Source organism: Erythrolamprus reginae, chromosome 5 (assembly GCF_031021105.1).
Source record: "Erythrolamprus reginae isolate rEryReg1 chromosome 5, rEryReg1.hap1, whole genome shotgun sequence".
Taxonomy (NCBI): Eukaryota; Metazoa; Chordata; class Lepidosauria; order Squamata; family Dipsadidae; genus Erythrolamprus; species Erythrolamprus reginae.
Genome location: NC_091954.1, coordinates 12,131,094 through 12,155,331, shown reverse-complemented (window position 1 = coordinate 12,155,331; position 24,238 = coordinate 12,131,094). Strand labels below are relative to the sequence as shown.

The following is a 24,238-nucleotide window of genomic DNA, read 5'->3' as shown; positions in this document are numbered from 1 at the left end:
TCCTCTGGCATATGGGTGGGGAGAGGGCATCTTACGGTAAACACAGCTAAAAAGCTGGAAATAAACCCTGAACATAAAGGCAATGTAATCTTCAAACATTCCAGATTCAATTGGGATGAGATGAGAACATTAAAATAAAACACCATTAAGACTACAAGACTTTGTAGATGCTTCGAGTCCTCGGAGATGGGCGGCATACAAATCTAATAAATAATAATTTTGGGGTTGGAAAAAGGTTGGGACAGGGATCCCCAAATTTCCCCAAACTTGGCAACTTTAAGACTTGTGGACTTCAACTCCCAGAATTTTCCAGCCAATTCTGGGAGTTGAAGTCCATAAGCCTTAAAGTTGCCAAGTTTGAAGACCTCTGTGTTGGACATTGATTTGTATATGGGTGGACATTTTACTCTCTTTTCTTCTTTAGGTAAGCAGCAGTTTTTCTCCTGAGTGGAAGATCTTGAGCAGAGATTCTGATTGTGTGTGTGTGTGTGTGTGTGTTTGTTGTAGTTTCTTAGTGTTGTGGTTCAGCCTGAGGCTGCTCAGGGACCAGCTGCATCTCTGCTGGCTCCATGCCTGGAGGAGGATGACAGCGCAGAGGAGGGGGCTGAACAGTCAGACGGGGGATAGGAGAGTCAGGAATGGGATGAAGGAGAACAGCATGAGAGCCCCGGGGGGGGGGGCTCTCCCCAGCCAGTAGCTTGGAGTCATTAGGTGATGACGCACAAGCTGTCATTGACATGAGACAGAGACGTTCAGAGCAACGAAAGGAGCAGTTAAAGAAATATTATCACCATTGAATTAGAAACAGCTGGGTTTGGGTATGGTCCTCATCAGCAGGGTTTAAAAGGCAGGCAAGGCCTTGAAGCCATGTGGAGTGTTATCAATTGGAGTTGCGGTGACCTGTTTTGATTCTCAGCGTCTCTGATCTTGGCTTGTGGCCTAGCAGTCTGGAAGACTCGTGGGAGGCGTCTGTTTGCTATCTACAGCTTCATCTTGGCAGCAAGAATCTGGTATTGCTTCATGGACTATTCCCTTCGTGTATATATTTGAAGTTCCAGCGTTTTTCCTGTTTGTAAGGACATTTTCTGTTACCTGTGTTTTCCTTGAATTATATAAACTGCCTTTGCCTTTTACCAGTGTGTCTGGCTTCTCTTTTTGGGTTGGTATTGGCTTCTGGAGTGACCCAGACAGAACACTTAGTAAGGCTAGTTGTGGGAATTATCTGAGAAAACCACCTTGGCGAAAAAAGATGCCATTATATGCTGATTTTCTTTCCTGTATCAAGCTTGTTTGTGTTTTTATTGTTCTTAGCATGGCCAGATGCAGTTTTTAAACCTTTCTTGCCTTTTAAAGTTGAATCAGTGCTGTTGGGATTCAAGGAACTGGTTGTCTTTCGTTATCCAAGCGAAGGAGGCAGGGACCGATGGCAGCTAATCTTTCTTAGTCTTCCCTAGCATGCAACACAAAATGCCATTTCCAACTGTGCTGAGCTGAGTTGACCTTTCCATCTGTTGTCCTCCCATCAATATCTCTCTGACACTTATGCCGTCGTCAGAAGCAGCTCTATAGAAGTCAGAAATGGGGAAATTTGCTGCTGTGGTGTGTGATACAATCTCTTGTGCACTGGGAGCATTTCGTTTCGTTGTCTTCAGCCTTGGCACTAAAACAGATGTTTTCTAGGACAGGGGTGTCAAACTCAAGGTCTGCAGGCCAAATCCGGACCAAGGGGTGCTTAGATCTGGTCTGATATATAGATCTGATATATAATCTATTTTTAGTTAACTTTTTGTACTTGTTTTTACTTGGGTAATAATAATACTAATATTAGTTTAAATTTATTGTTTAATGACTAAGGTAGAATTAGTTTATATATAAGAATTAGTTTATATACAAGTAATATAGTAAGAATTTTGGTTTTATATATATATTAGTAACAATGTGAAAAACCTTAAGTCAAATTTAGTAAATTTTTTAACATTCAATATATATCTAATTATGTATTCTTTTTCTGTATTTGAACTTATACTTTCAAGATAAGCGGGGAAAATGTATCCCCATTTTGTGTTCAATGTTTGTTTGTGTGTCTGTCTATTTTAAGAAAATTAATAAAAATATTAAAAAAAAGAAAGATCTGGTCTGCAGGACTTCCCTGGAAACAGCGAAAGACTGAGCCTCAGTGTCTCTACCAGTGAAAAATGAACTTGGGAGGGCCCTCCCAGACTCTGTTTTTGGCTGCAATGGCCTCTTGCAGCCCTCTTGCAACAGAGCTCTATTTTCACGGGCAGGGGGCTGCAGGATGCCATCACAACCTAAAAAGGGGCCCAGGTAGCCCTGCGCACAGCCCTTCTGAGCTCTGTATTCACTGAAAGAGGGATGAAGGAGGCCATTAGATTAGATTAGATTAGATTTATTGGATTTATATGCCGCCCCTCTCCGCAGACTCGGGGCGGCTCACAACAATGGTAAAAACAGCACATAGTAACAAATCTAATATTTAGCAATCTAAATTACAGTTTTAGGTTAAAAAGTCCGTAAAGGAAACCCCAATATATATATATATATAAAAAAACAAGCACGCAATCAACCATACACAGAAACTACATGGGCAAGTTGGAGATGTTTCAATTCCCTTATGACTGACTGCAGAGGTGGGTTTTAAGGAGTTTACGAAAGGCAAGGAGGGTGGGGGCAATACTAATCTCTGCGGGGAGCTGGTTCCAGAGGGTCGGAGCCACCACAGAGAAGGCTCTTCCGCTGGGTCCCGCCAGACGACATTATGGCCAAACATGAACCTTGAGACTATTTTCACTGGCAGAGGACTCGGTCCACCTCAGGTGCCTCCCTGAGATGGGTGACATCAACCTGGCCATGCCTGCACCAACATCACAACACTATGGTTGTCTCCCGTGCTCCGCTGGGAACCCCTGAATCCCAGCTATTTGGAGACCTGGAACTGGATTGGAACTAAGTCAGGTACACTGTAGAGGAGCATTGAAGAAGAGAGGTGCTAGTTGGTGGTCTGAGGGGGCTTGCAAACCAACCTACCTCTCGGCCAGCAGTTGTGGAAGACGACTCTGTCGTCATTAGCTGCGATGGCCGTGATTGGAATGATTAAAATAGAGAGATAGTGGATTGCCTGAGTGACAAGATCTAAGCATTTGTGCTAGAAAGTGGTGAAGAAGTACTGAAGCTGGGTGAGCGTTTGGCTGATTTAATGACAGAAGAAGAAATTTAAAATTCAATAGGAGACAAGAGAGACTCTAAAATGGAGTGAGCGGCTATCTAGGAATTGGAAATACCATAGAGAGAATTAAAGGAACAAGTTTAAAAGCCCGAATTTGAGGGCTTGTAAAATTGTCTTTTCTTGGTGGAAGTTAAAGAGACTGAAAAAGAATAATGAATTTGAAGAAAATGTAAATTCTAAGCAGACTTAAAATACTTTGGAGGAATACTTTGTTAGGAATTGGGAGAGGTCAACAGTGGATAATCTAAGGGTAAAATTTTTGGGGTGAGGTGATGATACTACAGAGCATAGTTCCCTCTAAGCTGAGCAGTGAGCAATCGTGCTGGCTCCACAAGCCCTTACGAGCCACGGCAGCGAATGCAATTTAGCATTCCAGCTAGTAGTTCACCGCTGCTTGGGTGCAAAAAACATGTGCTCACATACTACTGGACTTGCGCAAGTGCTTATACCCATAATTCAATGCCTGGGGATGAGTGTAAATTGCTCCCCCTGGAGGCCCTCTGGAAGCAAAAAACAGCCCATTTCCCAACTTCTGGTGAGCCCAGTAGGCCCATTTTTACACTCCCCAGGCTCCAGAGGAAAGAAAGAAAGAAAGAAAGAAGGAAAGAAAGAAAGAAAGAAAGAAAGAAAGAAAGAAAGAAAAAAAGAGGGCCCTTCCTCCGGCCATAGTTCCCTCTAAGCTGAGCAGTGAGCAATCGCTCACTTAAAAATCATCATCAACTCAGAGTTTTCCAAACCTGCCCAGAAGCCAAAAGGGAAAGAGTGAGAGGGGAGGAGAGAGAGAGGAAGAGAGGAAGAGAGAGAAACAGATAGAAAAAAGAGAGGAAGGAAAAGAGAAAGAAAAAGAATGGGAGTAAGGAAGAGACAAAGAAAATCAAAATCTAGTTTGAAACTAGCTCAACTATTTAAGTGGCATTTTGATATTGATAGAGTTGCCCTATTATGAGCTCACTGTTATAGACACACAGTACAGTATTTTATTTTGAAATTCTCTGAGGCAAAACAGGGTGGGTTTTTTATTTGTTTGTTTGTTTGTTTGTTTGTTTGTTTGTTTGTTTATTTATTTATTTATTATTTCTGTGCCGCCCAGTCCCGAAGGGACTGCCGCTCAGACACTATACTTTTCCGCCCCCCCCAAAAAAAAATTAGAGGGAACACTGCTACAGAGTCTGTGTTGTGATTCAGCCTGAGGCTCCTCAGGGACCGGCTGGAGCTGTGCCGGATCCATGCCCAGAGGAGGAGGACAATGACCAGGAGGGGGAGGACCAGGCAGATGGGGGAGAGGAACGTCAGGAGGAGGAGGAGGGAGAGCAGCCTGAGACCCCCGGGGGGGGGGGGGGGGGCCTCTCCCCAGCTAGTAGCCTGGATTCATTGGATGAAGACGCACAGGCTATAATAGACATGAGGCAGAGACGTGCAGCTCAAAGAAGGGGCCAATTAAAAAGGTATTTCCATCCCTGAATTGGCAACAGCTGGGTTTGGGTGTGGTTCTCCTCAGCAGGGTTGAAAAGGCAGGCCCGCCCTTACAGTCTCGTGGAGAGTTATCAACTGGGAGTCCTGTGACCTTGCTTCGATTCTTGGCGTCTCTGATCTTGGCTTGTGGCCTAGAAGCCTGGAAGACTTGTAGGAGGCGTGGGTTTTATTATCTCCAGAGTTGTTTTTGCCAGCAAGAATCCTGTTTTATTGCCTGGCCTTCGTGAAACCTCTGTGAAACTGTATCGTGTTCCTGTCTGTAAGAACAGTTTTTGTTACCTGTGTTTGCTTTCCAGTATATAAACTGCCTTTGCTTTTTACCAGTGTGTCTGGATACTCTTTTTGGTTGGTGTTGGTATCTGGGGGGACCCAGACAGAACAGTCTGGTAGTGAGTTCCATGCATCAACTACTCAGTTGCTAAAGTTGTATTTTCTGCAGTCGAGTTTAGAGCTGTTTACTTTAAGTTTGTATCTGTTGTGTGCTCGTGTGTTGTTGTGGTTGAAGCTGAAGAAGTCGTTGACAGGAAAAATGTTGTAGCAGATGATTTTATGGGCTATGCTTAGGTCGTGTTTAAAACGACGTAGCTCTAAGCTTTCTAAACCTAGTATTGTAAGTCTAGTTGGGTAGGGTATTCTGTTATGAGCGGAGGAGTGGAGGGCTCTTCTAGTAAAGTATCTCCGGACATTTTCTAGATTGTTTACGTATGAAATGTGGTGCGGGTCCCAGACAGATGAGCTGTATTCAAGGATTGGTCTGGCGAAAGTTTTGTATTCTCTGGTTAGTAGTGTGAGATTACCGGAGCAGAAGCTACATAGGATTAAGTTAACAACTCTTGAAGCCTTTTTGTAGATGTTGCAGTGGGCTTTGGCATTTAGGTAATTTGATATGAGTATCCAAGGTCTTTAACGGAGTGAGGGTTGTCTGCAAGGTCTTGTTTATTCAGCTCGTATTTGGAATTTTTGACCTCCCTCTTCGTCTTCTTTTTTTCCCCTCTCTCTCCCCATTTCATTTCCCTCCCCTCTCCTAAAATAGATGGTCAACATCAGACTGGCTCCCAATTACCCGAATATAGTTTTATTTTGCTCCTCCTTCTTTGAATAGGAGATGGGAAATGCGGGGTCTTGGCTCTCAGAGTGTCAGAAGAAAACAGGGGCATCAGCAACCGAATATGCTGACAACGTAACACTCAGATACCAGGAAACGGCTCTCAAGTTCCAACCCAGGTACTTCTTTCTGTGTAGGTGGCTTCTTGGGAAAATTACAGAGGGACCGACTGAGATTCTTTCTTTCTTTCTTTCTTTCTTTCTTTCTTTCTTTCTTTCTTTCTTTCTTTCTTTCTTTCTTTCTTCTTTCTTTCTTTCTTTCTTCTTTCTTTCTTTCTTTCTTTCTTTCTTCTTTCTTTCTTTCTTCTTTCTTTCTTTCTTTCTTTCTTTCTTCTTTCTTTCTTGTTTCTTTCTTTCTTCTTTCTTTCTTTCTTTCTTTCTTTCTTTCTTCCTTCCTTCCTTCTTTCTTTCTTTCTTTCTTCCTTCCTTTCTTTGTTCTTTGTTCTTTCTTTCTTCTTTCTTTCTTTGTTCTTTCTTTCTTTCTTTCTTCTTTCTTTCTTTCTTTCTTCTTTCTTTCTTTCTTTCTTCCTTTCTTCCTTCCTTCCTTCCTTCCTGCTTGCTTGCTTGCTTGCTTTCTGTTAATCTATCTTTCTTTTCTTAAAGATTTTTTTAAAGAAAACGTTTTATTGAAAATATGCACATTAAAAAAGACACTATATAATCTTTAGCATCTATTTCATACTTATTTACATTGATCTTGTATTGTACAATGCCTTCAATTGGACAGACAAATTACACAATGACAGAAAACAGAAAGGACAGATAAGAAAAGGAAAGGAAAAAAGAAACGTAGAAACATGTAACAACAACAACAACACACACACACACACACACACATCCTTGCTGTCTTTCTTGACAGGTATTTCTGATATCTCTTATGTTATTCTACGGCTTTGGGACCGGTGGCTTTCTTTTGGCTTTATGTAGAGCCTTTTTGAATTGTATATAAATTCTTATATTAAGCTTCAACAGGAGTCATATTATGTTTTAGTAGTTATTAAACATAGTATCTCTATATACAGCTTTATTTCTGCTTCCTCTTTTCCCTCCAACTGTAGAATTCTTTCCTTTTCTATCTATGTATCTATCTATCTATCTATCTATCTATCTATCTATCTATCTATCTATCTATCCATCCATCCATCCATCCATCCATCCATCCATCCATCCATCCATCCATCTATCTATCTGTCATCTCCATCTATATCTATCATCTCCATCTATATCTATTATTGAACGGGTCCAAAGACGGGCTACAAAAATGGTGGAAGGTCTTTAGCATAAAACATATCAGGAAAGACTTAATGAACTCAATCTGTATCATCTGGAGGACAGAAGGGAAAGGGGGGACATGATTGAAACATTTAAATATGTTAAAGGGTTCAGGGTGGAAGTGTTTTTAATAGGAAAGTGAACACAAGAACAAGGGGGCACAGTCTGAGGTTAGTTAAGGGAAAGATCAGAAGCAACGTGAGAAAATATTATTTTACTGAAAGAGTAGTAGATGCTTGGAACAAACTTCCAGCAGACGTGGTTGGTAAATCCACAGTAACTGAATTTAAACATGCCTGGGATAAACATAGATCCATCCTAAGATAAAATACAGGAAATATCTATCTATCTATCTATCTATCTATCTATCTATCTATCTATCTATCTATCCATCCATCCATCCATCCATCCATCCATCCAGAGTAGGAACTTTATTAAGATTAGACGAATAACATAAGGAATAATTACAGTGAATGCATATCTATAAACTTTTAAGGACTGTAGATGCATTAAAGAGCTTTAGCAAATAATTTTCGTTATGCTGGTCGGCTGAAGGGTCTGTGATTCTCTTTCTCCAATTTCCATTTTGCAGGGCGGATCAAAGTGCATTCCTTTCAACAAGCGATGATGCTGAACACCCACAAAGGCTCACTGAGGTAAGTCCATCAGAAGCCTGAAGATGCTTCGCCTAAGATAGTATCAGCATCTTCTAAGCTAATAAGAGGAATGAAAGAGAGTGCTCTCTTCTGGCATCAAGTAATACTTAAGTTAAGTTAAGTTGAGTCGAGTCGAGTCGAGTCGAGTCGAGTCGAGTCGAGTCGAGTCGAGTCGAGTCGAGTCGAGTCGAGTCGAGTCGAGTCGAGTCGAGTCGAGTCAAGTCAAGTCAAGTCAAGTCAAGTCAAGTCAAGTCAAGTCAAGTCAAGTCAAGTCAAGTCAAGTCAAGTCAAGTCAAGTCAAGTCAAGTCAAGTCAAGTCAAGTCACGTCACGTCAAGTTAAGTTAATGATTTTTCTGGGCTGGGATTCTGTCAAAGACGGGGACGCAAAAAATGATGATGTTGATCAGTGTTTCTAAACCTCAGCCACTTAACATATGTGGACTTCAACTCCCAGAATTCCCCAACCAGCTGTGCATACTACAAATGTTCTGTATTTTTCAGAGTATAAGATGCATTCTCCCCCACCCACCCCAGCCAAAATAAAATGGAAATGTTGGTGCGTCTTATACACCAAATACAGCCATTTTTGGCCTCCCAAAGCCCCACCCTGTATTCCATTTTGGTGAAATATGGGCCCATTTTCTGCAAAAATAGGGTGGGAAGAGGGTTTGGGAGACCTGCAGAGTACTCATGGGGGCTGGGGAAAGACAAGAACACTCCTGTTTTTATTAAAAAAAACAGGCAAAAATGGAGGTGTTTTCCCTTCCCCAGGCTCCCAGGAGTACTCTGCAGGCTTTCAAAACCCTCTGCATACCCAATTTTTGCGAAAAGCATGAAGGTGAAAAGGTGAAAAATGGGCCATTTTGTGAAAAACAGGGTGCATAGAGGATTTGGGAGGCTTGCAGATTACTTCTGGGTTCCTGGGGAGGGCAAAACATTTCCCCCTTTTCCCTAAGATTATTTTCCTTAATCTTGGTGCATCTTATACACCAGTGCATCTTATAGTCAGAAAAATATGGTATGTGGTCAGGTTGCTCCAGTTATGGAGTTTTTCTGATTTTCTGATTTGTTAACATCATACTGTATGTACTGAGTATATAAAACCTTTATAAGCTGTTCAATTGTTTTTTAAAAATTTTTGGTAAAGCAGTTGTAGAGAAATGTACGTAAATTCAATTCAATTCAATTCAATTTATTAGATTTGTATGCCGCCCCTCTCCGAAGACTCGGGGCGGCTCACAACAATAATAAAAACAATATTCCAGTGAAAACAAATCTAATATTAAAAAGCACATAAAGCCCTATCATATTTAAAAAAGCAAACAACATATACATACCCAAACATAAATATAAAAAAGCCTGGGGGAAAGGTGTCTCAACTCCCTCATGCCTGGCGGTATAGATGGGTCTTGAGTAATTTACGAAAGACAAGGAGGGTGAGGGCAGTTCTAATCTCCGGGGGGAGTTGATTCCAGAGGGCCGGGGCTGCCACAGAGAAGGCTCTTCCCCTGGGGCCCGCCGAATGACATTGTTTGGTCGACGGGACCCGGAGAAGGCCAAATCTGTGGGACCTTATCGGTCGCTGGGATTCGTGCGGTATACCTCTAGGAAGCATACAGAGACCTTAAACCCACATTTTATGGAGTTTCTTCTAGTTAAAAGAGCTAAAACTGGGCAAATCAAAGATCTGTAACCCAGAATGCTGGTTTGTTACACGTGTCTCATGCTGAATAATTAGAGGAATGTGCAAAACTAATAGGCAAATTAGTAAATCCCCCCCCCCTTTTTTTTCAGATTGGACTGAGTCAAAAATATCAGAAATATAGTTTTAGTTTAGATAAATATAAGACACAATGGATGTAAATATTGTCAAAAAAGTTTGGAAAAGGTAGTTGAGTTGACCTTTGTGCAATTCAGCCAGTCGGTATCGTAGTTTGACCATTTCTGGGTGTCAAATTGATGGGCCCTTTTTTTTTGGAGTGTATATTTGTGTATAGTACAAATCATGTGCTCAACTAAGCTGCATAATTCATGAGTTTCTAGTTTGGATTTTCATTCTGTTCCGATAATTGAAATGCTTTTTAAGACTCCAAAATGTTTTCAGTCTCTAAGATATTATGTGTTCTGCCGGACTCTGTGGTAGGAGCCTCCCAAAAATCCAAAGGTACAAATTTCAGACACACACACGTTTGAAAATTCAAAACTATGTTCTTTATCACAAAATTCAAAATAAACTAAGCACTCTTTTTGTATTGCAAAGAGCACTCGTCCCAAAACAACCTGGTAGTTTGTACAAGTCCCTTATCAGTTCGTAAGTACTTAGCTTGCAGCTGTGAAGAAAGTCACAGCCCTTCTTCTTCCACGAAGTGAAACACACTTTGCTCTGCTTTGGTTTCAAAGTGGTGAAAAGTCAACAAACAAAGGCCGGAGTCAGCAAGACGTTCATGAAACACAACGATCAGATAATTCTCCACAACGGCCAAACCCACACGCTGCTATTTATAGCAGCAGCACTAATTACAGAAGCCCCACCCAACCACAGGTGGCCTCATTTTCTCTTGTAATAATCCTTTAGTTGTTGCTTCCTATGCATCACTCTACGCATGCGTGGATGTGTCATTAATTCTTGTTCAGAATCCAGAGATGATACAGACGATTGATCTCCTCCTGTGCTGTCTGCCAAACTCTCCTCCTCCCTGTCACTCAGGCCTCCTTGGTCAGAGGAGACTTCATCAGCTGACCAGTGCATGTGTGCACTGGTCAGCTGATTTTTGGCTCGCATGGATGCTCTGGGAGGGTATTTTCAGCTTTTGGAAGGCTCTGGGGGATGGGAGAGGACATTTTCGCCCTCCCCAGCCTCCGGGGAAGCCTCTGGAGCCTGGAGAGGGTGAAAAACAGGCCTACCGGGCCCACCAGAAGTTAGGAAATGGGCTGTTTCTCACCTCCAGGGTGAAGGGGAGGCAATTTTTGCCCTCCCCAGGCTTTGAACTATGGGTGTGGGCACTCATGCAGGTGCGATAGTGTGTGCACAGTCGCTTTCGTCACCCAAGCGAAAAAAAGGTTCGCCATCACTGTCTTAGACCTTCCGAAAATGGAATATCTCTACCAGGGCAAAAAGAAATGGAACCATTCTGGTATTTCTGCAACTGACCTCTTTCCTGCCTTTTTACTAAACCAGGAAGACATTCCTCAGGTGGTGGCTTCCGAGGAACCAGCCTCTTCATCTGCCTCAACCAGCATGCCCACCGACAGAGATTGTGGCAGCGGTAAGAAAACGTTCAGTTAATGCACGCCCTCGGGTGGGTTGCTACTGGTTTGGGCCAGGGGTAGGCAAAGTTGGCTCTTCTGTGACTTGTGGACTTCAACTCCCAGAATTCCTGAGTCAATCATGCTAGCTCAGGAATTCTGGGAGTTGAAGTCCACATGTCATCATTAAAGGTCCCTGGAAGGTTTTGTATTTGATTTGGTGCATTAGTGAATCTGCCAAAAGAAACCAAGTTCAGGCATTATTTCAATTCAATTCAATTCAATTTATTAGATTTGTATGCCGCCTCTCTCCGTAGACGCGGGGTGGCTCAAAACAATAATAACACAATATATAACAAATCTAATAATTAAAAGTCATTAAAAACCCCTTATTAAAAATAAAACATACACACAAGCATACCATGCATAAACTGTATAGGCCCGGGGGAGATGTCTCAGTTCCCCCATGCCTGGCGGCAGAGGTGGGTTTTAAGACGTTTACAAAAGACAAGGAGGGTGGGAGCAATTCTAATCTCTGGGGGGAGCTGGTTCCAAATGGTTGGGGCCACCACAGAGAAGGCTCTTCCCCTGGGGCCCGCCAGATGACATTGTTTAGTCGACGGGACCTGGAGAAGGCCCACTCTGTGGGACTTAACCGGTCTCTGGGATTTGTGCCGCAGAAGGCAGTCTCTGAGATATTTTGTCCCGATGCCATTTCAGAACATAAGATCTATCACAGTTTAGGACAGGAGTCCTAGTAGTGGGTTGCTGCCACTTCGGATCATTTCTTTAGAACCGGTAGCAGAAATTTGCCGCCGCTCGCCAAACCGGCAGTGATGACCTGCGCTCCATTCCCAAACCAGTCCTCCAGTCGCTGCGGATTGCCCAAAAACTCTCTGCGTATGTGCAAATGCTTTTGTGCATGTGCAGAGGGTGATTTCAGGAAAGCAAGTGAGCGAAGCGAACGGGTTTGTGCAAAATGTGCACTTTCTCCGCAAGATAGGGAAGGTAAGTAGGATGCATCCTTGGTGGGATTGTCAAACTCAAGGCCCGGGGGCTGGATCCAGTTCATGGGGTGCTTAGATCTGTCCTGTGGGACCGCCCTGGAAATAGTAGGGCCTGTGGTGCCTTTGCCAGGAAAAAAAGAGCCCAGGAGGGCCCTCCCATTTTCTTTATTGCTTTTTTAAGGTTTTAAAAATAGACTTTATTTTAAACAATTAAAATAAACAAAATTAACGAACCTACTTAACATTGGTTGAAGTTTTTAGGCTTACATCTCAGCAGTCTTTTTTCTCTATACATTCTAGATCAATTAAGTATATTTACTATAATTCATTCTTATTTAGTTACCCAGTTGTCTTATCACTAAATTTATGCATGATGAAGAAAAAAAAAGAAAAAAGAAAGAAAAAAGAAAAAGGGAAAGATAAAAGAAGAGGAAAGGAAAAAAAGAGAAAGAAATACTATTGGTCAACTATTTCCGTTGGCTCATGTATTCTAGCAAACTGTTTCTAAGTGTATTTATTCGATTAGTGAATTCTTAATTTGCAAATACAGTGATACCTCATCTTACAAAGGCCTCATCATACAAACTTTTCAAGATACAAACCCGGGGTTTAAGATTTTTTTGCCTCTTCTTACAAACTATTTTCACCTTACAAACCCACCGCCGCCGCTGGGATGCCCCGCCTCCGGACTTCCGTTGCCAGCGAAGCACCCGTTTTTGTGCTGCTGGGATTGTCCTGAGGCTCCCCTCCATGGGAAACCCCACCTCCGGACTTCCGTGTTTTCGTGATGCTGCAGGGGAATCCCAGCAGGGGAATCCCAGTAGTGCAAAAACAGGCATTTCGCTGGCAACGGAAGTCCAGAGGTGGGGTTTCCCAGCGAGAGGAGGCTCAGTGAAATCGCAGCATCGCAAAAACACAGAAGTCTGGAGGTCAGATTTCCCATGGAGGGGAGCCTCAGGGGAATCCCAGCAGCGCAAAAACGGGCGCTTCGGCTGGCAAAAGGGGTGAATTTTGGGCTTGCACGCATTAATCGTTTTTCCATTGATTCCTATGGGAAACATTGTTTCGTCTTACAAACTTTTCACCTTAAGAACCTCGTCCCGGAACTAATTAAGTTTGTAAGACAAGGTATCACTGTACATAGTTATTGTGCAGCAACATACATTATTTTGTGTAATATATACATATAAATATATGCAGATGTGATATACATTGTCGTGTGATCTACTGGTTATTAATATCCCATTTTTGCTGGCAGAGTGCTCAGGCCACACAGGCAACCCCAACACGAGTGATGTTGAGCTGGCCACGCCCATTGTGGCCACACCCACCCAGGCCACACCCACCCGATCCCCAGGAGGTCAAACTCAACCCTTATGTGGCCCTCAATAAATCAAGTTTGAAGCCCCTAGTTTAGGGCATAATAAAAGGAAAATAGTAACTAATTTTATTTGGGTCATACTGGTGGCTTCAGGGGAAAAAAAGTATATATTAAAGAAGCTCAATTCCATCTTAACAAAAAATAATTTATTTTAATTAAAAAGATAAATAAACACACATACATATGCACACACAAATACATACACAAGGTGCAAATATATGTTTCTTAAATCAAACTTCCGTAGAGAGGTTAATACTGTATATTCAAATCCTTTGTTCTCCTTTGTATTTGGGAGATCCTATTTTTTCCAATATTGAGCATAAATTAACCTGGCCGCTGTAGTTATGTGGATAATCAAATATATTTGGTGTTTTTGTAATTTTTGCTGGAATATTCCTAGCAAGAAGCTTTCTGGATTTTTTTTCTATTTTATTGCCTAAAATTTCTTCCAGCCAATTTATAATTGTATTCCAAAAATATTTTACTTTATTACAGTTTCACCAAAGATTGTAATAAGAGCCAATTTCGCCTTTACTTTTCCATTCTGGGCTGGTTTTCAATGTATCTCTTGCATACAAAATTCTCTTTCAATACTTAATTAAATTATGAATTATGAATCTGTGCATGCTTCTGTATCAAAGATCCATCATTCAATTCTTCTTATCTTTAAAAGAGCATTAACCAAAGTCTGGGCAGGAAGCTTAAGGATTGCCATTTGCTAGTGGGATGTTTTTCCCTTGGCACCTAAGAACTGGGAAATATTTATGTAAAAGAAAGAATCTTGGCTTACTTTTCAGTTCAAACCAGTCTTAAATGTGAATTGTGCAGAGTTGATTGCTGCATGATCGCAAATTATAGAAGCTTGCCAGAATGTTAAATATTTCAATTTCTTTAATCAGACTTATTAAGAAGACTGCTTACTTCATAAATGTTAGCTAATTGGTTCAACAAATCATTTTGGCATGCAAATTTTATATCGTGAAAAATAAATGGTTACAGACTTCACTTTTCTTATACAGCACTTCCTAATTATGTGTTTGATATTTTGATTGGATCAGAAGAAATGAGTCTGTCTTTCCAAACTTGCACAGAATTCTTCTATGTGTGTGAACAATACAAGATGCAATAGTAATAAAAATGGGAAAGGAAGGAAGGGAAGAAAAGGAAAAAGGAAAGGAAATTCGAATAATGCAATAACAATAGTAAATAATAAATAATAGCATTTATAACAATGGCTATTGGCTATCTTTGTATGCAACAATAATTAGTAGAAAGGAGAGAACAATTAAGCCCAAAAAATACATAAATCCAGTAAATACCATCTGTTGCTGTTTTGGATAATAGTGTAAATAGGGGGGAAAACATTGTTATTGTTTATGTATTGCCTTTCATCCCAGATGGTACCTTCCGTTTGCAAAAATTAGAACATGGCAAAAGCTTCTTCCAGCATTTAGCCTGGCTTCATATTTGGCAGCAAGAAGTGAATCAGCTGTGATGTGTCCTAAACCTGCAAGTTGGTTCTGAGAGTTGTGTCAATTGCAGTTTGTCACTGATACCAATTACTCTCCTTAGCTGACCTAATCTTCAGTTAGGGGGACATTTTTATTCTATTCTGTTATGGAAGTGTTTCCTTCTTGGTGTGGCACTTACCGTATTTTTCGGAATATTGGACATGCTGGAGTATAAGACGTGACTTAGTTTTGGGGGAGGAAAATAGGGAAAAGAATCTGGCTAGCATCCTTAGTCTGGTTATCTTCAGCACATTATTTTATCCATGGTTGGGGCTTTTAAAAAAACCTCATTCGGATCGAGTAACAATGAAAAAAGCTTGCAAGCCAGTAAGAGCTGGGAACATCATTAGCACCTGGAAAGAAACAGCCTGAGCAAGTAGAGCAATGGAAAAAACCCTGCAAAGACTTAGGACTTGGAAAAAATTCTTTGCAGAGAGTAACAATGAAAGAGCTTGCAAGCTGGTAAGAGCTGGGAACATTGTTACCACCTGATTAGGGCTGGAAATAAATATTCGGAGCAAGTAGAGAATGAAAAAAAATCTAGAAAGACAGGGTTTGGAAAACATTCTTTGCAGAGAGTAACAATGAAAGAGCTTGCAAGCCGGTAAGAACTGGGAACATTGTTAGCACCTGATTAGGGCTGGAAATAAATATTTAGAGCAAGTAGAGAATGAAAAAAAATCTTGAAAGACAGGGTTTGGAAAACATTCTTTGCAGAGAGTAACAACGAAAGAGCTTGCAAGCCGGTAAGAGCTGGGAACATTGTTAGCACCTGGTTAGGGCTACAAAGAAATTTATTGAGAGCAAGTGAGAGCAATGAAAAAAACCCTGCAAAGATTTAGGGCTTGGAAAACATTCTTCACAGAGAGAAACAATGAAAGAGCCTGCAAAGTAAGAGCTGGGAAGATCGTTAGCAGTTAGTTAGGGTTGGGGGAAAAAAGCTACATTCAGAATATAAGACGCACCCAAATTATCAGCCTCTTTTAGGGAGGAAAAATGTGTGTCTTATATTCCGAAAAATACAGTAAGTTCTTGTTTTAATATGAGCTCATATTGAATTTTCCCTGAAAAAACCTCTTGATCCTTGACTTCCAGAGCCTGCTCAAGGGTACCGAGATGGCCAGACAGAAGCAGACAATGGACCAGAAGATCGGGATGTTTTAGGGACTTGCAGGCTGCTGCATCACATCACGGATGGAGATTATCCTCTATTGTCTCCCCGCTGTTCTATTTTCAGCCAAAGCCAGAGGTTCAACCTAGACCCCGAATCGGCTCCTTCTCCACCAAGTGCTCAGGTCTTCATGATGTAAGCGGCACCAACCTTTTCCATTTTCCAAGCACAAACAACCTTGTTTTTTATTTTATTTATTTTTATTTATTTATTTTGTCCAATACACAATGAGGGTTTTAGTGGGTATATATCTATATATACATAATAAAATACATGATGAAGGTTATAGAGGAGATACTCATAGTAAAATATATCTAAGAAATAATAGAAAAGAAGATGAAGTAATAGAACATATCAATGAAAGAATAGAAGAAGAAATATAGGAATAGAAGAAAGGTAGAGGAGATATAAGAGAGCAATAGGACAGGGGACGGAAGGCACTCTAGTGCACTTGTACTCGCCCCTTACTTACCTCTTAGGAATCTGGATAGGTCAACTGTAGATAATCTAAGGGTAAAGTGTTGGGGGTTTGAGGATGACACTATGGAGTCCGGTAATGAGTTCCATGCTTCGACAACTCGGTTACTGAAGTCATATTTTTTACAGTCAAGTTTGGAGCGGTTAATATTAAGTTTAAATCTGTTGTGTGCTCTTGTGTTGTTGTGGTTGAAGTTGATGACACACCTGTCTTCTTCTCGAAGCACTACGTTGGGGCAAGCAGAATCTCCCTGGGAAATTGGCATCCATGGAGGCACCCCAGATTCAGTGAAATGACGCAGCCTCTTTTCCCACAGCTGCGAACCTTGATTAGATGTATCATTCAAGCTACACCAAGTTTCGCAGCAGGGATCCTGCTGCCCCAAAGTGACTAGTTGCCCCGCCCCCTTTTTAAATCAGCTAACAGCCAACAGTTATGAATTTGTTTATTCAAGAGAGCAAATTGCCTCCAGGTTTTTAATAATAGTAAAACTAATAAAACTGTTCCACTGTAAACATTCCTTCAGCGTGGTTGGTTTAGGGACAGTCCTTACCATAACCTTATAAGGCGAGTTAGCATTGTGGCTCCTATTTTAAATTGCTGGAGGGCAACCTAGCAGAGAGTAGAAAAAAAGGAGAACAGAGAACAAGAAGTTTCAGACAAGGAGATAATGAAAAAGAGGGTATCAGGCAAGTTTTTTTCTTATGTTCATTTGTGAGATGTGGGGCAGTGGACAAAAACCATATGTTACAAAAGAACTGTTTATTTAAAATTAATAATCAACTATATACCAAATATTGCGTTGGCAGTTCTGTGTTAGCAGAAACTTCAGAAGAGAAGGATTTAGGGGTAGCGATTTCTGACAGTCTCAAAATGGGTGAGCAGTGTGGTCGAGTGGTAGGAAAAGCAAGTAGGATGCTTGGCTGCATAGCTAGAGGTATAATAAGCAGGAAGAGGGAGATTGTGATCCCCTTATATAGAGTGCTGGTGAGACCCCATTTGGAATACTGTGTTCAGTTCTGGAGACCTCACCTACAAAAAGATATTGACAAAATTGAACGGGTACAAAGACGGGCTACAAGAATGGTGGAAGGTCTTAAGCATAAAACGTATCAGGAAAGACTCAATGAACTCAATCTGTATAGTCTGAAGGACAGAAGGAAAAGGGGGGACATGATCGAAACATTTAAATATGTCAAAGGGTTAAATAAGGTTCAGGAGGGAAGTGTTTTTAATAGGAAAGTGAACACAAGAACAAGGGGACACAATCTGAAGTTAGTTGGGGGAAAGATCAAAAGCAACATGAGAAAATATTATTTCACTGAAAGAGTAGTAGATCTTTGGAACAAACTTCCAGCAGACGTGGTTGGCAAACCCACAGTAACTGAAATTAAACATGCCTGGGATAAACATATATCCATTGTAAGATAAAATACAGAAAATAGTATAAGGGCAGACTAGATGGACCATGAGGTCTTTTTCTGCCGTCAGTCTTCTATGTTTCTATTTACACATTTATTTGTGAATTTATACACTGTTTTACTGAGGAGACTTTTAGCCATGTGAAAAAATCAATAACTGTAGCCAAAAGGACAATAAAGCATGAATATGCAATGATATGCAATAAAGAAAGTGCAAAATATAATAGATGTAGAACTTGCATCTCTCTGGTCTTGCTAATGAAAGCAAAAGCCTGCATAGAAAACTCCTGGGGCCTCCTAAGTGCCTTCAGTGAGGCTTGCGAGGACTTTGCTGAGGTTCCTACCTCCACAATTCTCTCCAGAACATTCGCAGGGCCTGGTTCAGGCCAAGACATCCATGTTCCAGCATTTTGTGCAGAATCCAGGGGTGGGATGCTGCCCAGACAAGGGGGAACGCAGTGGTGTAGCGAAAATGGAGCTCCATCCCAGAGCATCCAATTTGCACTGAAAGATGTTGAAAGAAAATCCAGGGCGTCCTGCTTAAGCCACGCCCACAGTGTGGGCGTAAATATTTTGGTAGCCCTTGATTGGTGGAATCACATGCCCAAAGGACGCTTCTGCTGATAATCATACAATTGACAACTGCAGAAGCTGTGGATGTAGAATAACTTTTGAGCCTTTGACATAAACTGCCCAACCGGTGACCAGGGTTGCTGTTCCTCAACTAACCACCATATATATATATATATATAGATCTATCCTAGTCTCCCTTAATTTTCAAATTCAGCAAAAAACCCATGTGATATATATATATATATATATATATATATATATATATATATATATATATATATATTTTACAGCAGCACGAAGCTTAAAACTTCAGCCTGATAATGGTAAATGTGATTTCACCGAAACGTCGCATAGACACTCAAAATATTACACAGGGCAAAACCCGAACTCAGAACAATCTACATATATATACAACCATTAACTAATCAGCATACTTCAGCTACATCAACGACCCCAGATGTTTCCCCACTGACTCACCAGGAAGTTTCTACACAGCAGGCAATTGCTGAGCCATCAAACCACACCCAGCCACCAGTATTTATAGAAGGAAGGCAGCTTAGGTCTCGCAGTGTTCGCCTTAGAACAAGGACAGAAACAGCAGCCTGAAGATGATGAGTGGGACCCGAACTCAGAACAATCTACATATATATATATGTATGATGATGGTGAATGTGATTTCACCGAAACGTCGCATAGACATGCAAAATATTACACAGGGCAAAACCTGAACTCAGAACAATCTACACACACACACACACACACACACACATATATATATACAGTGATCCCTCGATTTTCGCGATCTCGATCTTCGCGAAACGCTATATCGTGATTTTTCCCACCCGATGACGTCACTCTCTTCCTTCCTTTCTCATCTTTCTTTCTCTCTCTCTTTCTCTATCTTGCTTCTTCCTCTCTCACACTCTCTTCCTCCCTCTCTCATCTCTTTCTTTCCTTCTCTCTCTCTCTCTTTCTCTATCTCTCCCCCTCTTTCTGGCGGGCGGCGGGCGGCGGGCGGGCGGGCGGGCGAGCGGGGGCATCAGCGAGGATTCGGGGTTTCCCCTTTGCGTGGGCGGCGGGGAAACCCCGATCTTCGTCTGCTCGCTGCTGCTGCGCTGCCGAGCAGATCAGCTGCTGGGCGGCCGCAGCAGCAGCGAGCAAACGAAGATCGGGGTTTCCCCGCCGCCCACGCAAAGGGGAAAGCCCGATTCAGCTCCTCGCTGCTGCCGCCGAGCAGATCAGCTGCTGGGCGGCCGCAGCAGCAGCGAGCAGTCGAAGATTGGGGTTTCCCCGCCGCCCACGCAAACTCCACCATCTGTGCATGCGTGGCCATGGAAAAAGAGCGTGCATGCGCAGATGGTGTTTTTACTTCCGCAACCCTACATCGCGAAAAATCGATTATCGCGAGGGGTCTTGGAACGGAACCTTCGCGATAATCGAGAGATCACTGTATATATATATATGGTGAGTGGGACCCGAACTCAGAACAATCTCCATATATATGTATATATACAGCACGAAGCTTGGAAACTTCAGCCTGATGATGGTGAATGTGATTTCACCGAAACGTCGCATAAACATGCAAAATATTACACAGGGCAAAACCCGAACTCAGAACAATCTACATATATATATATATGGTTAGTTAGTTAGTTAGTTAGTTAGTCAGTCAGTTAGTCAGTTAGTAAGTTAGTTAGTCCAATACACAATAATACACAATGAAGGTTATAGAGGATATATTAGAGAAGAAATACGAGATATAGGAGAGGCTATAGGACAGGGGACGGAAGGCACTCTAGTGCGCTTATGTACGCCCCTTACTGACCTCTTAGGAATCTGGAGAGGTCAACTGTGGATAGTCTAAGTGTAAAATTTTGGGGGTTAGGGGATGATACCACAGAGTCTGGTAATGAGTTCCACGCTTCAACAACCCAATTACTAAAGTCATATTTTTTACAGTCAAGTTTGGAGCGGTTAATGTTAAGCTTGAATCTGTTGTGTGCTCTTGTGTTGTTGTGGTGGAAGCTGAAGTAGTCTTTGACAGGCAGGACATTGCAACATATGATCTTGATATGATGCCTTTAGCTGCAGGTAATTCTTGGGTGATTGCATTTATCTGATCCTGCTTTAAAATCACCTGCTGGCTTCCGGAGATTATGTAGTTTTTAATGAAACAAGGGCAAGGCAGGTTTCCACCTCTGTAATTTCCTCCTGGTCTCTTCTGCTCCCTTTGTTTATATTTTCCATGTCCCCATATTAATCATAGCACTGTGGGGGTAGCTGGAACCCTTCTTTGGTAGAAATGGTACCCTAAATGGATATTTTCATAACTTTGAATGTCCCAGGCCAAGAAGTTCTTCCAGAGGCAGCTGTGAGGACAGCAAAGTGCCCCAGACCATGGTACAACTCACCAAGCACCTGCAGAACCTGAAGAGGAGAATCAGGAAATATGAAGAGAAGTTTGAAGAGGAGAAGAATTACCGGGTAAGGAATTGAAAGGAACAGCCAGATCCCTCACAGGGATCCCAAAGGACCGAGGGGCTGCTCGTAAATGTAATGAGAGAGAGAAGATCTAGGCTCGGTGGCTCCCAGGGAGTGAAGGGTGGATTCAGTCTTTCTTTCTTTCTTTCTTTCTTTCTTTCTTTCTTTCTTTCATCTCTATTTATTTATTATTTATTTATTTATTTGTCAAACAAGTATAGTATTATGGTACATATTAACATAACATAACATAACATAAGTAGAACGTAGCAATAGAAAGGATAATAAGACAGTAGGATAATAAGACATAAGTGCACTTATGCACACCCCTTACAGACCTCTTAGAAAAGGGGAGAGGTCAATTGTAGATAATGTAAGATTGAAGATTTTGGGGTTGGGGGAAGCAACAACAGAGTCAGGTAATGAGTTCCAGGCGGTGACCACTCTATTGCTGAAATCGTATTGCAGAAGAGACGGAGTAATGACACGGACACAAGAGCTGGATTTAAAAAAACTGGGTCATTTTTATTAAAATAAATTAGCACAATTTATTCAACTAAATTAGCATAAATTAACATATTTAAATATGACCCAAACAATGGACCTGCAGGGTCAAACAATTGCTTCCGGGGCGGAAATGACGTAGCCATCAACATTCCTGGGCAACTATGGGCGTAGCTCGATGCTAGTCCAGGTGAGGGACCACTCCCTCACCTGAGACCCTGCCATGCCTTGCATGAGGGGGGTCCCGCCGGCTAACCCCTACCCGGGGGCTTCAAGGTGCGGGACCCAAAGACAGGTTCCCCACAACTGCTCAGGTAGCACCCCACCATGAGCTTGGAGAGAACCTGTCAATCATCCCCAAAGATGCCCAAGGGAGACGCGCAGTTGCTAAACCACCACCCAGTTTTCCGCCCCTAACCTGCCTACCCAAATGACCAAAGGTAAGCCAATTAGCCTAAAAAGGTGTAAGCACCCCCTAACCGCTTATCCCCTTCCCCAGTGTGGAATGGGTGAAAAAACGGCCCAGCGAAAAGGCCAAACCGCAAAAAATTCCCATTCGGCCCCCTAGGGCGACCCATAATAGCATACTGCAAACATAGGGAGGGCGGGCGGGTGTCTGCTCTTCTGACGTGGCCCGGGCGAACAGGCCGAACCTGGGCCTGCATGCCCTTTTATAGGGCTGCCAAGCCCCGCCCGGCCACGTCAGCAATCAGGCCACCCTGGCCTGACTCTCGGCCGAAGTCTCGCAATCTCGCGAGACTTCAGCCGAGATCCAAGATGGCGGCGGCCATGTGTCCGCGTCGTTCCGACCCTCCTGCAAAAGGCACCTGCTGGTAAGTCTGCTGGTGCTATTTTCTGCAGTCAAGTTTGGAGCGATTTACATTCAGTTTGTATCTATTACGTGCTCTTGTGTTGTTGTTGTTAAAGGTGAAGTAGTCACTGACGGGGAGTACATTATGATGTATGATTTTATGAATAGCAGTTAAATCAGTTTGGAGAAGATGTAGTTGTAAATTTTCTAAACATAGTATATATGAAGTCTGGAGGAGTAAGGTAATTTGTTACGTGAGGAGGAGTGGAGCACTTTCAGATCACAGAGATACAGGACAGAAAGGTAGTGCTCTCTACATTTTGTATTTTTTTGAATTCAAGGAGGTGGGGGAGATATTACTGGCTGTAAGGGACAATTTGGAGTACTGTGCTCAGTTCTGGAGACCTCACCTACAAAATGATATTGACAAAATTGAATGGGTCCAAAGATGGGCTACAAGAATGGTGGAAGGTCTTAAGCATAAAACGTATCAGGAAAGACTTAATGAACTCAATCTGTATAATCTGGAGGACAGAAAGAAAAGGGGGGACATGATCGAAACATTTAAATATGTTAAAGGGTTAAATAAGATTCAGGAGGGAAGTGTTTTTAATAGGAAAGTGAACACAAGAACAAGGGGACACAATCTGAAGTTAGTTGGGGAAAAGATCAAAAGCAACGTGAGAAAATATTATTTCACTGAAAGAGTAGTAGATCCTTGGAACAAACTTCCAGCAGACGTGGTAGATAAATCCACAGTAACTGAATTTAAACATGCCTGGGATAAACATATATCCATCCTAAGATAAAATACAGGAAATAGTATAAGGGCAGACTAGATGGACCATGAGGTCTTTTTCTGCCGTCAGTCTTCTATGTTTCTATGTTTCTATGACTCTTCTTGTGAAGTATTTCTGGACTCCTTCGATTGTATTGGATTCCACACAGGTTCTCAAGTCCTAAAGCAAAGAAATTTTATTTATTTATTTATTTATTCGACTTCTATGCTACCCAATCCCGAAGGACTTAGGGCAGGTAACAACAACAATAAAAATATAATATAAATAGATACAAAGCGATAAAAAGAAGTCGAACATTATCTAAAACTAAAACATTATCTGAAACTAAAACCCCATTAAAAGTTGTTTAAAAAGGCAGTCACAATCACAATCAGTTTGGATTACTGTAGGGTAGAGGTTTCCAACCTTGGCAACTAAGACCAGAGGTGGGTTCCTTCTGGTTAACACCAGTTCTGTAGAACCAGTAGCAAACCGCTGGTGATATCATGGAGCCAGTTCTGTCAGTGCTGGTCCATGGATTTTTTTTTTTTTAAAAAAAATTTTTGGTGACTTTTCACACTGCACATGTGCGCCTACATGACATGGGGTGTGAGGAAGTGAACCGGTGGGAGATAAGTATTGGTTATGACCTATAAAGCCCTTCATGGCACCAGACCAGATTATCTCAGGGACCGCCTTCTGCTGCACGAATCCCAGCAACCAGTTAGGTCCCACAGATTGGGCCTTCTCCGGGTCCCGTCAACTAAACAATGTCATTTGGCGGGACCCAGGGGAAGAGCCTTCTCTGTGGCGGCCCCGGCCCTTTGGAACCAACTCCCCCCAGAGATTAGAAATGCCCCCACTCTCCTCACCTTTCGTAAACTTCTTAAAACCCATCTCTGCCGTCAGGCACAGGGGAACTGAGATATTCTTTCCCCCTAGGCCTTTACAATTTACGCATGGTATGTATGTTTGTTTGTATGTACCTTTGGTTTTATAATAAGGTTTTTTTTTAGTTATTTTAGTATTGGATTGGATTGTTACATGCTGTGTTTTTATCATTGTTGTTAGCCGCCCCGAGTCTATGGAGATGGGCAGCATACAAATCAATCAATCAATCAATCG

At 42.0% G+C, this 24,238-nt stretch overlaps 1 protein-coding gene across 1 annotated transcript in view; it reads left to right on the top strand.

Moving 5' to 3' along the window:
- The first annotated feature begins 5,822 nt into the window (after positions 1-5,822).
- FAM13C (family with sequence similarity 13 member C) overlaps positions 5,823-24,238 on the top strand; it is a 47,638-nt gene continuing 29,222 nt past the window's right edge. Inside the window, exons 1-5 of the mRNA XM_070753906.1 lie at positions 5,823-5,941; positions 7,686-7,749; positions 10,929-11,016; positions 15,991-16,201; positions 20,884-21,022. Of these exons, the coding sequence (XP_070610007.1) occupies positions 5,823-5,941; positions 7,686-7,749; positions 10,929-11,016; positions 15,991-16,201; positions 20,884-21,022 (621 nt within the window). The remainder of the gene's footprint in view (positions 5,942-7,685; positions 7,750-10,928; positions 11,017-15,990; positions 16,202-20,883; positions 21,023-24,238) is intronic.